The 14,202-nt window shown below is 44.5% G+C and overlaps 1 protein-coding gene across 2 annotated transcripts in view; it reads left to right on the forward strand.

The window, feature by feature from the left end:
• Positions 1-13,217, forward strand: part of LOC119161982 (mechanosensory protein 2) — a 504,482-nt gene extending 491,265 nt beyond the window's left edge. For both annotated transcript variants that reach the window (XM_075879857.1, XM_075879858.1), the window contains one exon: positions 1,026-13,217. In XM_075879857.1, coding sequence (XP_075735972.1) covers positions 1,026-1,229 — 204 coding nt within the window. In that variant the 3' untranslated portion in view covers positions 1,230-13,217. The remainder of the gene's footprint in view (positions 1-1,025) is intronic.
• The last annotated feature ends 985 nt before the right edge of the window (positions 13,218-14,202 follow it).

Raw genomic sequence — 14,202 nt, forward strand, 5'->3', positions numbered from 1 at the left:
GGTGCTGCTAACCGCGATCAGAGTGAGTGCGTGACCGTGGTATGACATATATTGTTGATTCCGAGTCGGTGCAGGAGTGCATGACTGCTTACGAAAAGTTGCATTGAACTGCTGTCGGTACGCATGCCTCAGGTCAGAATTTTGGTCGAGTTGCCTTTATACGATTGGAAGTAAGTAGGTTTTCCTAACGCTGAAGAGCCCGTTCTATGCATCTGTTTGATTGATTGATATGTGGGGTTTAACGTCCCAAAACCACCATATGATTATGAGAGACGCCGTAGTGGAGGGCTCCGGAAATTTCGACCACCTGGGGTTCTTTTACGTGCACCCAAATCTGAGCACACGGGCCTACAACATTTCCGCCTCCATCGGAAATGTAGCCGCCGCAGCCGGGATTCGAACCCGCGACCTGCGGGTCAGTAGCCGAGTGCCTTAGCCACTAGACCACCGCGACGGAGCTGTGCATCTGTTTGAAGTACAAAGAAGTGTATCGACCAAAAGACGCCCGCAGGTCGCGGGATCAAATCCCAGCTGCGGCGGCTGCATTTCCGATGGAGGCGGAAAAGTTGTAGGCCCGAGTGCTCAGATTTGGGCGCACGTTAAAAATCCCCAGGTGGTCGAAATTTCCAGAGCTCTCCACTACGGCATCTCTCATAATTATATGGTGGTTTTGGGACGTTAAACCCCACAAATCAATCTATCATCAACTAAACGACGCACCACGCAGGTTTCTCCTTCATTTTTATTTCCCGCAATGAACCGCTTTTCATTCTGTAGCAACATTGCAAAATGATGTGGTTATTTTCACGTTGATCATTCCAGCTGTAAAAGTGCCTCTCTATCTTGAAAGCACTGTTAACGAAATGCAGCCCTCATGTACAAACAGCTCGTGAAGTGCGCTAAAACTGTTCGCAACAGCACACGTTTGCCAGCGATAATTTTTTTCTACCGCGCTTTCACGAGTTGTTTTTTTTTTTCAAAGCAAGTGCGATGGAATCTCACACCTTTTTGTCTTTGCGGCGCAGGTGATCGCCGCCGAAGGTGAACAGCGGGCGTCGCGCTCCCTCAAGGAAGCCGCTGAAGTGATCGCCGAATCACCTTCGGCATTGCAGTTGCGTTACCTGCAGACGCTCACCTCCATTGCAGCGGAAAAGAACTCCACCATTGTTTTCCCGCTACCGCTGGAACTCATGCGTGGCCTTCTCGCCAGAGACAACCACGATGACTGAGTCGCCGTTCTGCAACATCAGAAGTGACGATGCCTCCGAAATCGGAGCCTCGTTTTACCACTTTCCCCTCCTCACACGCTACGAAAGGAGGGAACAGCGTGTCTTTCGCGCTTTCTATTTCTACCGACCTATTCTGATGTTGTTGTTGTTTTTTTTTCGTTCGTTGCATAATTTCGCAAGCAAACACGACGATCACGGATCCTGCGTTTTAGCGCCAAGCTGCGAGTTTCTCCAGCGGGGCACGCTGTGTTCCACACGTGGTCGTTTTGGAGCGAGCGGGCGATATAATATCTATCCGAAGAGCTTTCGCCAAAAGGCTGCTGAAGCACAGCGTGCATCGGTTTAAACACATCCGGGACTCTGTTGACCCGTGACTTTGCGCCATGGTGTTGGCACCACTTCTCGAACCTCACCGCAGATCCCCGACGTATGATGGGGGTACTCGTTAGCGACGGGTGTGCGTTTTCTATCTATTTCGCTCTATCCCTCTGACGTACGTACTTAGGTAACTCACAGCACTTTAACACCAACTTTTGGGGCTGTATAACACTCGTTCGTAAGTGATGATCTAGGAGCGCGTGTCATGTGCTAGCATTGTTTGTTTATCAGTGGAACGTGAGAAGAGGTCTCGAACGCAGACAAGAGGATGTTCCGGCGTGCCAGTCACACTGTACTTGATATGTTTGCAGCTCGCTAGGCTGCCGGAGATGTGCGAGCGATTCAGCCTGCCTGATAACATCCCTATAGATTCCCTGTTTTTTAATTCACGGATTGCGAACTGGTTTGGCCAGAGCGACGCGAATATAATTGGAAGTCCGTCCATCCTCCATGATCAATCGAAAGCGGGCACTGCACCTCTTTTCATTTCATTCTACTACAAAGCGGCTTATGTCCACACAGCTTGATAGGACGAGAAAATCCGGCTCATGTGGTACGCGCTATTCCCATATTCACGCATCGTGGTGCTTGCTGGTCATCATGAGTCTATCGCTAGTGGGTTTATTTTTTGTTAACCTTCGTTAGGCTTAACTACGAACCTTGTATTCAAAAGAGGCTAAAATTTGAAAAAAGCAAAAAAGAACACATCAGCTTGAAGCAATGAAAAGCCATCAAAGACTGTAATATTGCCGGAGCCGATGATTACTTGAAAAGGACCCCTGTCTTCGTCAGGACTGGTGACCCTTACTAAACCGAGTCTCGCTGTCGAAACATCTGATAATGCGACATTCCTTTTATCACTCTACACGTGGCGTACACCAACGCCTCCAATATGACAATTTCGACCGTCTTCGCTGCAGAATGATCTCAAATCGGTTAGAATACCTGTTATCATCGATGGCATTAGGATCAGCCGCATTGTATTGTACCAGTCCTGGTCTCATGAGATTTATCCTTCTGCTGACAGATTCTTTGTAAGCGCCGCATTGTAACAATTTCACAAAGGCGGCTCGTTGCATGCAATATCACAAACATGGTTGATGCATTTTCGTTGAGTGACAGCGGTCAGATATTCCGACTATATGAATACTTGTGCAACCCGACATTTATGTTATTTTTACTAAAGATAGCAACGTTTAAAACACAGGGCAGTTTCATTACTTAAAAAATGGAGGAGCTATACCAAGAACCTGCAGAAAATACAGCAACTAACAGGCAACAAATTTTTCATTATGCATTGTTTTTTCCATGCATTCGATCTAAACCACGAAGGAGTTGAGTAAATTGCGTGATATCTACTGAGGAGACAACGAAATAAACCAGCTACGCGAATTAGAATGAATTCCACGTCATTCAGTAAAGCGCGACCATTTGTTCCCGCGAGCTGTTACAGGCTGACCGCGTGTTAAGGAAAGAAGGAAAATAGAGGGAAAAAAAGGCAAGGAGGTTAACCAGCCTATAGGCAGCCGGTTTGCTACCCTGCGCATGGGGGAGGGATGGGGGAGATAAAAGAGAGCAGAGAGGGAAGATAGAAAAATGCCACCTAATACCCACACAGTCTGACGACTTTAGTCAAAGATGAATAGTGAGCTAGTGAACACAAGGATTTAAAAAAAGTGTGTTGTAACGGCACCATGGGTACTTTCGTGTTTCAGTCCCGCATTCAGCTTTATAAGAGAAATGGAATTGAGAAAATGCCAACGCGCGTGTTAAGTAAGTAAACGCGCGAAAAGGCAAATTCATACGCCATAGTTGGGACGCATAACGAACACGCAGACCACGTTCAGGCCCCCATAGTAGTTCAAACGCCGTTCACAAGTTTTTGGTGGCCTTTATGTTGGCTTCATTCATTTGGTCAGCTGTACTACCTTTCGAACGTGCGAAAATCTAGCCACGGAAAAGAATAAAGACAGATAAACAACATCAGAACAAGCATACGTCTTAGCGCGAGCCTTTGTGAAGCTCTTATATCCGGAAGAGAGTTGTCAGAAAAACGTGCAGCATAGTTCTCAGTACATAGGAAGAACGAAATTGCAAACAGTAGATAAGCTACGAGCGGTCAGTAGTGGTGGGTGCCCATCCTGTTCACAGGCCACGGTAACGAGGTTCAGTGCCGGATAAGAGAATGAGACCGAGTGCGAGAAAAATTCTTCCTATTTTAGTTGGAAATTTTTGTTCTTCAATCATTTTTTGTTCGTTTCATTCCCATAGCAAGAAATGTATGCGGAATGAGTATGAGGTAAAAAAAAAGGAGCAGTTTAATGTTTCGTATGTGCGCTCACTGATACGCCCTATACGGTAGAAAAGACTGATGCAGGCGATCAAGGGGGTGAGTATTAAAAGATACGCATGCCTCATATACAATGTCTCGTCAAAGAGAAACTGTAGAGGCAACTATAGAACAAGCGTCAGGGTGAGAACCGCAGGGCCGCACGTGGTAAAGAGCCGCCAGTCGCTAAAAATTATATTAGCGGTGGGCCCACTTTGTTGACTAGACGATGCGGGGGAGGTGAGGTGGTAGCGTATCTCCGTAAACACTGTGCAGCGCCCTTCCTTTTCGGTTTTGTTGTAGTTGTTTTTTTGTGCTTGCCTTCACCTCGTGTTGTTTCGTTTGTATCCCGTGACAGCTGACCCCCTTCTTTATACGTTTACATATATATTTTTTTTATTCCTGTTACAACTTCAGGTGGTTTCTCTTTCGAAGCACGTTCCGAGTGCTTGGCTCCAGTACAATGAGCGCATACACGATAGCTACGCGAAACTTCAGAAGTGCTTATGTGTGGCTTTCCTGCTTGTACACTTCTTTCCTTGCTTCTCTACGCATTTGATTATCTGCTTATGCGGTTTTGCTTAGAAACACTGGATTTATTTATTTCTCTTTTTTTATTTCTTTCTTTCTTTTTTTCTTTCTTTCTTTCTGTCTGTTTGTCTGACTTTTTTTCTTTAGGTTTATCGCACAACCCCTATTTTTTTTTTTACTCGCAGATGTATTTTTACCAGATCCATTTGTTTTTCCTAGCGTGTCACAAGAGTCTCCGCGTGAAATCCATCAGGTACAAGGACTAAGGCTTCATGCAAATCTTCATAGTACGCAAAGTAAACAGGTTTCGAAAATGAGGCATTGTTGTTCTTCTTACTTTCGAAAATTCATCTTGATTTTATGTGCTACAGGTGTGCTATAGGAAGTTACTTTCGGAGAAAGGTTACACTGGCAAGAATTAGCTAAGAAAAAGTATTCCTGGCATTCAGCGATAGTGGGCATGAAAACTTGTGGTTCTCTAAAAAAATATTGAAATGGCGACGTTGCCACCAGATTTTTTTAAACCATTGAAAATTTAAGGAACAAATTCAGTCAACAATTATGATTACGTTAGTTTTTTATGTGACAGTAATGATAACAACAAATAGTGCAAAATAAGCGTTAATGGCGCAAGCTGGACCTATATAGAGCATACGTAAATGAAGTAAACATACTTTCCTGAACACAATTGAAAATGCTGAGGAAAAACAGGCAAGGACGTTAGCATCACGCGCGATGAAAGAATACCCGCCGCAGTATTAGGCATTGCAGTGCGGCGCTTAAGGCTGCGAGTTTGTTGTATCCGCGGCGTTCCTATGAAGGTTACACGCACGGGCATGTATTTATATGCACGTTACAAAACTGGGGTTGCAAAAATCGATACTAAACTTAGGGTGCGGTGTGCTTCCTAATTGTATCAAAATTTCGCTAGGTAAAACGCACTAATTTGTTCTATATCGTAGAATGGTGACACAGATGACCGAATGACGCTTTCACGTAGCCACTGAAGTAGCCGGCTGGAGGTTTCAGCAGATTTAACGCGCACACAGTGTCAAAAAGCTATGACCTGCACTTAAGTAGAAAAAAAGAAAGATTATCTTTTACTCAGTAGCCTACTTCGACATAGTGATTGTATTGTTGAGAATTTTCATAGGTAAGCAGTCTTACGCCTACGCTAGCTTTGAATAAAGTTCAAATGAGGGAAAAATAAGTAGTTTCCACTTTTCACAATAGAAGGCTACTTGATGGACCTATTCGTTGTTCAGTAATCACTTTAATTTTCGTTCCATACGCCACATATCGAGTGATCAATCAAAACGGCCCTCGCTCCGCTATGTAGAACACTAAATTTATTGAGTAGCTGCTTTTTGAATTGTGCAAGCAAACACATACATTGGATTATTCGTAACAGCTTTCAGACGTTCACTTGAAGTGCTATATACCGACTGACCAGTACATGCAGCTCTGCGGTTCGAGTCAACATGGTCGCAATCTAATATATCCGAGGAAATCCTCGGACACGCCGGCTTGCACAAATGACATCGAGGTGCATTGCTCCAGCTTGGTAGACATTGTGCTGTCCTCAAAGATGTCGCCGAGTACACAACTTTTCAGGCCTTTGAGCTCACTTACTGGAGTGTACCTATAGTAACCGTCCTCTCCGGAGAGCAACGTATACGCGTTATTCAGCCAGAGTGCTGCTGCGTAACACAGATGCGTACGTATAACTTGTTCAAAAGAACTCACTCTGGTGGGTTAGAACAGTTTACCGGCACTGCCATGTAAATCTCTCCCACGTGTGTGGAAGGCCAACACAATTTATGGACTCACATGTGGGAAGCTCTAACGTTACACCTTTGTTCGCTTCAAAGCTCACCAGTGCTAAATTGAACGAAAGTAACCAAACCCCTTACTTTGTCACGAAGTGTAGTGGTTAAATGAACAGGAACAACAAAGCACCGACCCACTTGCGATCAAACAATGCAAACACGCTCGTAAGTTTTACTGCAAATCCCAGTTTCTTTTTTTTTTTTTGCGAATGTCCAAGCAGGACGCGTGCCATGGAAACATCCACATCATTGATTGCCTCCGGCTTTCCAGTGAGGGGCACAAAGTGACAGTTTTACGAGCCTTGCGAACATTATTACACGGCTGCAGATTTTTTTTTTCCTTTTCATCTGGAGTGTTATGGAAAAGTGCAGCTGTGTATTTATTTCCGCGTAGAGGCCCAACGCCATGTGTTGCATGCTTTGGTGCAGCCAATCGTAATGCCCGTATGCCGAGAGGTAAGAGGTGCCAGTTGTCCTCACGCGGCGTAAGCGCACGCCATTTTGTTCGATTCGCAGATTTCACGCTGTTTCTTGAGATAAACAGATCAATATAAAGCGCAGGTTTTCGCAGTGCTTGCTGTGAAACGATGTGGTAGCCTCGATGATGTCAGCGCACGCAGTGCGTTTAGCTGTCATAGTTTGATTGTACACATGCGGCTCGACATCAAACATCGCGACTGAAAGTATGGGCTTTTCGTGGGTGCAGCTCGCCACATCGAATGGCGCTGTTTCTTTTCTCTTCCATTTAGCATGTCATGAATATTCAGCACAACCTTTACCTCAAAATTCATTTCAGAACGGACACTTGGGTGTTGCTAGCAAATAGATTTTCAGAATTTTTTTCTCTGTTACCAAGTCCCTGCGGGTGAGGTGCTAATCAACTTTTTATACTTGTTGCCTTCCTCGCAGAGCACTTGTACGAAAAAAAGCTCTTGCATGTTATCTAGAGAAAAAAATGCTGTACCTTCGTGGTTGTCCAACTGGCATAGCGAAGACTTTTCTGACTGACAAGCATAGCGAACGTTACCCCCTGTGACACGTTGCTTTCAACTGAATAAGGCAAATTAGGTCGGATTGCTTGCTCGCTAGTTTTCGCTTTTTTCGATAGGCTGACGCAAGCTGTCCGGAACAAGCTCATGATACAATGCCAGAGCCAGAATAATTTTTCTTTTTGTTTTTGTTTGCGCTGAAGTTTACGGCAGCACAACGCGGAAGATGATGAAGGCGTGGGATAATCTGGTGGGACTTATTAACCGCCTTTGAGACTCACTCCCACATGGAATAGCGCCTACGTGTGAAGCACGACTCGGTGCTTATTTCTCTAGAGTGGCACACACTCCGAACAATCTGTACATAGACGTGGATACCGATGGCCTTTATCTCTGTCTATTTCTCTTCCTCTCTCTTTCCCTCTCCAAATGTACATCGTGTGACTGAAAAACGCGCATAGAGTTGTGCGTCATGTATTACATATATATGTGCCCAATCATGACACCACTCCTCAGTTTCTCCTGAGAGCCCATGTTGCAATGCGGTTGGGGTTGTGTGCATACTTGCGTAGATTGGACGTTACGTCGGTCGCGTCAAATGAAGTCTGAAATGAAAACGCTTCTGCTCGCATCAGCCACCAATCCTCACGAAAATCGTTGGGACTTGCGACCAGTTGTAGTGATCCGGACGCATAATGCGGTGTTACTTAACATCAACTTGTTTTCATGAGCCAGTATATTATTTCATTGGGCATCTGCTGAAACTTCATCGCTTAAATATAGTGTTTTTTTTTGTTTTTCATTTTTCTTTACTGATGAGGAACGTGCATCTTTTTCTGATGTTGTTGCAGCTGAGGTATATAGCTCACTAGGATTTAACGTCGCTGTGCGATGTGTGGCCACTGTTTTAGTGTAATTAGCGTCAGGAACACTGGTTGACGCACACAGCACTCACGCTCGTCCCTGGTTTGTGATCCCGGCTCAATTGTTTCCGCAGCGTACAGGCATTGTTGGTAGATCAAGAACCATCGACCATTATTCATCGCCAAGCTTCCCAATCTGCCCGATTCTGTACAGGAGCTGAATCGAACGTAAGTTCTCACGCAGGAGGAGAGGCATGAAACAATAGGCGGTCATGCTGCGGAAAAGGAAACTTATTTTCGCCCGTGTTGCTATCACACATGCAGGGCACGTGTGTTACCACTGTTGACGTGTTTTCATCACTATACATAAATGAATATAAATATACGATAATATATATACACACAACTATATATACAACACTGTGCTGGACGAAATGCCTGTAGAGTAAAGCGACATAGTGCGAAGAAGTATTTTTCACGAGTCGACAAAATGCCTAGTTGTATAGCCACGCGTGAGACGCTGGAGGAGGCGGTATGCCGAGTCGATTGCCTCGGCATGCATGTGCTCGAGAGCCGCCTTCTCACACGGCGTCTACTGTATTGTTCTCGGCCAGAGCTGTCCTGTAGCGTCTACTCGTCCGAGCGTTCCATCCCTCTTTCACGCGATCCTTTGCATGGTTGTCTGGCAGCGCTTTCCGTGGTTCATTTCTGGTGAAGGTGTAGTTTTCGCGGTTCTTTTAAACTTATCCATGCACTGTTTTTGTAATTATTCTGTAATTATTGATTATTCTTTATTGTATTTCACGTAGCAACAATGTTACCGCCATATCCAGGAAACCAGTTGCTGCAGGCGTCACTCATCTGAGCCGGGACTGCGGAGCTGCCTAACTCGGTGGTTCTTTATACTCCCTCGAGAAAATTGACTGCCTCTTTGAGTCAGAGGCACGCCCAGGTGGTGACCCCCTACTTAAGGGTAGGGAAAGACATGATAAAGAACCATCGAGTTGGGAATCGAGTGGATACCGTGACAATCACGCGATGTCTTCCTCCGCAGCACGTGCTCAGGTGCAGTCACTGCTTGTGCATCTAACTTCGAGCTGCTCCGATCTCGTGCGTGAAAGGAAGAGAATCTGCACATGCGTTTATCTTCCTTTGTTACTTCGATAATAACATTGGCCCCGTGTTGCAGCTACGGTTTCCAGCTCATGGTTGGTTTTTGTTGCGTTCATTGGGTTATAAAGTTTTAATTACGGGAACGATGGCAAGCAAATGTTTTACTTTTGCTTCTCTTTGCTCTGCAGGAAATTTGCCATAGTAATGCTTTCCTGCCATCTTGTTTCGCACCTATCAGTGTTGGATGTGTGTGATGAAAGTTTGAGGTGACACTTCTTTGAAGCCCTCCAGAGGCAAGACATTAAAATAATAGTTGGGAGTTTTATTTAATCGACAACCACTGCCTCGTGCTTGAAAAAAACAACACCTGTGGCGCATTTCCCTACGGGGGTTCCGCTAATCATAAATGTCGAATCGTGACAGTCTTCAGTGCCTAAAGAAGCACATTGTAGTTACAAAAGAAAAAATTATATATACAAATATACATACAGAATACCAATAAATCCCGACTTTGCCAAAATAATAATTCACCACTCCTGTTTCATACAAAAAACATGTAAAAAAATCTTGACAAGAACACATATTTCTAGTTCGTGCGTAGCAACCCCTTCACCTGAAATTGTGTAAGAGTAAAACAAAAACTGTCATGGCAACGCTGTGGGAAATATGCCTCCCACAAAACGGTGGTTGTTGAGCCACATGTTTTAAGTGTGCGTGCTCGATTCATTCGATTTGCTGTTAAGCGCCTCGCGTGCTTGTGTGATGAACGTGTGCTTGTGTCTCCGCGTGCGTCGACCGGAATACGGGCAGTTTTGTCGGAGCAACAACAGAGAAATGAAAATTACATTGCGGAGCGAGCAATCGAAAAAAAGTCTATTTCTACGTCAGTTGTGTTCATCCCCTCGATAGCGTGCGCTAATTTAGGGAAAACTGGGAAAAAAGTTGCGTCTGACCACGCAAAGCTAGGAGCAGCTCTCATCTATTCGCGAAGGTTACTTGTTTCTTCACACCTTCTCGGAAAAATTTATTGCAAGCATGGCGCTATTAGTAAAAATCGTGCTGTAGATTCCATCTATCTTGAAGGGCTCAGCAGGGGAACTTTAAACAGAAAAAGACGTCCAGATTGCTCATCGTTTTTGTTTTTGTCGGTCACAAGTCGATGTCATCGTGAAAGTGGCAATTGATTTAGCTTTTGATCAACCCTTGAACGACAAACTTTTTTCTAAAAATATAATTACACCTGCTGCACTACGTAAAACGCTTCCAAAAACTAAACGCATCAGTGTCGAAGGGGAAAACTTTTCTACCTCGTTTGGTTCGTAGTTATACCTCGACGAAACGATGCTTCAATACCGTCGTGAGTGGTATCAGAGGAAAAAAAAAAAGGTAAGAAGAATAGAATAAAGCAGAACCTGATGCTTTTATCTGAACGTAACTTATTGGCGAAAATCCTCGTTTTCGTCGTACTTTCGCACATAATTTACAAGCGCCCAAATAAATACGGGAATCGGCAAAAATGCTAGTGATTTCCAAATCACAGACGGGCCACCGACAACAATGCCCCGTTCCGGATTGTCGACTGGCAGTGCACACTGTATTTTTTTCCTGCTCCGAACATCTCTTTCCCCTCGCTTCCCCATGTGCAGTGACTGCATCGTGTATTGTATGGAGAGCCCTGAACAATTCGAATACATACGGCTGTGCTCGTGGAGCCGCATTACGGGGTTGTGAAAACTCACGTGCCACGCTGTTCCTGCACACACTGGTGTGACTATGGCCTTTGAGAAAGCTTAAAGGGGCAAGAACGCGAGGACTGGTGCTGTCGCAGTTGTTTCTTACCGCCTCAAGATTTCGTTTGTTTGTTACACTGGCGTACCGTGATGCATAGTGCCCAGTATCTTTTTATTTTTACGCTTAAGTGTCACCGCAAGCCTCAGGTGTCAAACCTGCTTAATTTCATGTTGTGTTTTTAAAATGAAAATCGCGTCATCAATCATGACGCTTTCTACGATTCTTTTAAGCCACAGTAACTGCAATATTGGTTGTTATGTGCATCACACCAATCCATTTTCTGCTGACACTCAAGTCTCCATTTGTAAGGATTCGTCATCTAGAGCTCCTTGTGAGCTATATTTTAGTGTTGCTTTGATGATGGTTTCCAGGCTCGTTTAGAGACAATGCACACACTTAGAAAAAGTGCTTTCACTAGAAAAATGCACCAATTTTAATCATAAGACTCCCCTCATGGTGACATTAAAAACGTTCATGTGCATTGAGGTGCTCTTACCCTGACTTCCAATCTGCGGTTAATGATTTGGAGTCACCACTGCTGTGTTTTACCTTTCGAAGTGTCTCTCGGCAACAGAAAGCTGAAGCTTTCACCTCATTGTGGCAAGTAATAAATAAATAACCTTAAACTACGTATCCTTCGGATCTCGAGCTTACGATTCGTTGCACCGAATTATGTGTACGCAGAAAACAAGGAAATACTATTCAGTGCTCATTTGGAAGGTTATGAAGCATGAAATAACCATTTATAGACGTGCGCATTGAGTCTGTGGTTGTATAAGAAATTATAGATGGCAACAGATCGTCAGGGTTCCAAGTAGGCCATTCTCGCTTACCTCCCAACTGATAGTATTGTTGCTTTCCAAAGCTGTTTATTGGGATATCGATGTCTGCGATATTTGCCTGTGAGCTCGAGCACCCTATTGGCGATATTGCAAGTCTGCACCCAAAAATGGCGCCGATGCGGGCATTCTGTCTTTCTTTTATATTAAAGAAAATAAAATGAAAACAACGTTGCATACTACTTTAGCAGGTAATCGTGTCAGCGTATACCCATCGATATGATATCTGGCCTAAGAGCTTACGTCGAAGTGTCTAATGTTGAATTAATCTAGCTGCATCTATTCTGACTCTGTCACTGCCTTTACTTACCTTGACTCGTTAAGCCATTTCGAATCCGCCTATAGAAACTGTGATGTGTGTCTTTTTTTCTTTCTCTAGACTCACGTCGTGTTACAGCGATGAATTTCTCTTGAACTTGGACTGTTTGTTAGAACCAGAGTATTTGGGACTAAGTGCCGTGCCTTTGCTTTATTTCAGACGCTCAATGCGATAGAGTATAGTCAGTCGAAATACGTGTCCACTTTATAATCGCGTCCAGCGTTTAGCAACATTGCACTCCCCGTACAGCGCACATTATCTGTTATCATGTCTCCGGGTTCAGTTTTATCGAGTGTTAATACAATGAGGTGAACGACGTGAGGACCACGCGCGAAGGAAACAGCCGAGTGACTAAGTCTAAACGATCTAATGCGCAAGACCTAATAGTATACAGAGTACCTATTTACAAACCGCATTTACGTAAAAACGTTTCTCTAAATTGGCCTGTGGGTTGCCATACCATATGCATCGGCGCAATGCATATGAGGGGGTTCATGTTGACCGCAAATTAGGAATGGCATTTTAGTTACAAGGGTTATGTGAACACAGGATACTGTTAATAAAAACTCCATAACGTACTGTGAGTAGTAAAGAAAAAATGCTCAGAAGGCACATTTCTTAATCAGTAATCTACTTTAACTTGCAAATACGAGTTCATGCCTTCGGTAAGCTTCATTTGTGATTCGCCGTTCCTTCAATCACTATCGCACTGCATGGTGCTCGTGCAAAAGCGAATGACTGTGAGAAGTTGGGCGATGGCAGGAAATTGGTTGACATTGGTGTAATCGGGTAATGAAAACCTCACCGAATATTCACCTCTCCGCTGATTATTTCTGTTTTTTTCCCGTCGTCGCACTGTATGCACCCTTTGTCAAACCGCGAACAACTTTCTTCAGCTGTATTGTGAACGTAGCGTGCGCAGGAGCAGCGAAGCACGCCCTTCTGTTTGATTTATGCCTGGAATATGTGACGGCATGAGGGCCAATAAAAACGAGTGTATCACTAAACCTCGAGTCATCAGTGCCTTTTATTTCGAGAAGTGGTTCCAACCAGGAGCGCTTCTCGGTCTTCAATAGACAAGTTGCCAGACCAGCAATCTCATCCGTGAGAATCATGGCGCTCGAATTAAAAAATGCACCCTGCAAACTCCGAGGCTCCTGAACCCTCTTCGAAATAGGTAAGCGAAAGAGCGATTGTAGGGCGGCCATGTGTCAAACCAGGGCGCATAAGTAGTGGTTGTCCCAAAAAGTTTACTTTGTTTTGGCTTGGCTTGGCTTGATTTGAATAAAGTTCGACCACGGAAACGTAAAGAGCCTGGCACAGCGGCCACGCGTGGGGCGCAGTGACGTTGCTTGCGCAGTTACATCCTGGTGGTGCGAAAGGAGGAGCTTTGCAACGCAGCGGCGGAGGCAGAAGGCGTTTCCTCACCGCAAGGATTGCAGCTGCGTCTTTCTCTAGCACTCCGCTTTGTTTTTCTTGTTTTTTATTCTTATTTATATGGACAGGAGGGTTCAAAAGTGAGATGACGCGCGGGTTGATGTCTTTCCCGGTGAGTCGGCGTCTCCCCCGCATCAAGGGAGTGGCATGTCCATAGAGCCAATGGGGACGAAAATTGGACGCGATGATATCACCATCTAGATTCCGGCGGCAGTTGCACAAAGATTGGAAAATCACTACTTTACTGACAACTCAAAAAGTTTTTATTATCTTCTGCACTCAAATAGCTTTTGTGAACAAATAATAACTAAAAATATTGTTTGCATAGTTTAAAGTTGTCTGTTAAACGAAATAGGTTTTGAAGAACCAGGGCGTTTCGATATGGCGGCTAGCCGTTCGCATAGCAGAGTCTGCGTCATGGCTGTCATGGCTGTTCCGCGTCATGGCTGTCCTGCGCTCGTTGGAGCAGCTGCCTGTCTCAATTTATATCGTTTCCATATAATACAATGCAGTAAACTATTTACCAGAAGCTCTTTAGTATCTTGCATTCTTGCT

This window comes from Rhipicephalus microplus, chromosome X (genome assembly GCF_043290135.1).
Source record: "Rhipicephalus microplus isolate Deutch F79 chromosome X, USDA_Rmic, whole genome shotgun sequence".
Lineage (NCBI taxonomy): Eukaryota > Metazoa > Arthropoda > Arachnida > Ixodida > Ixodidae > Rhipicephalus > Rhipicephalus microplus.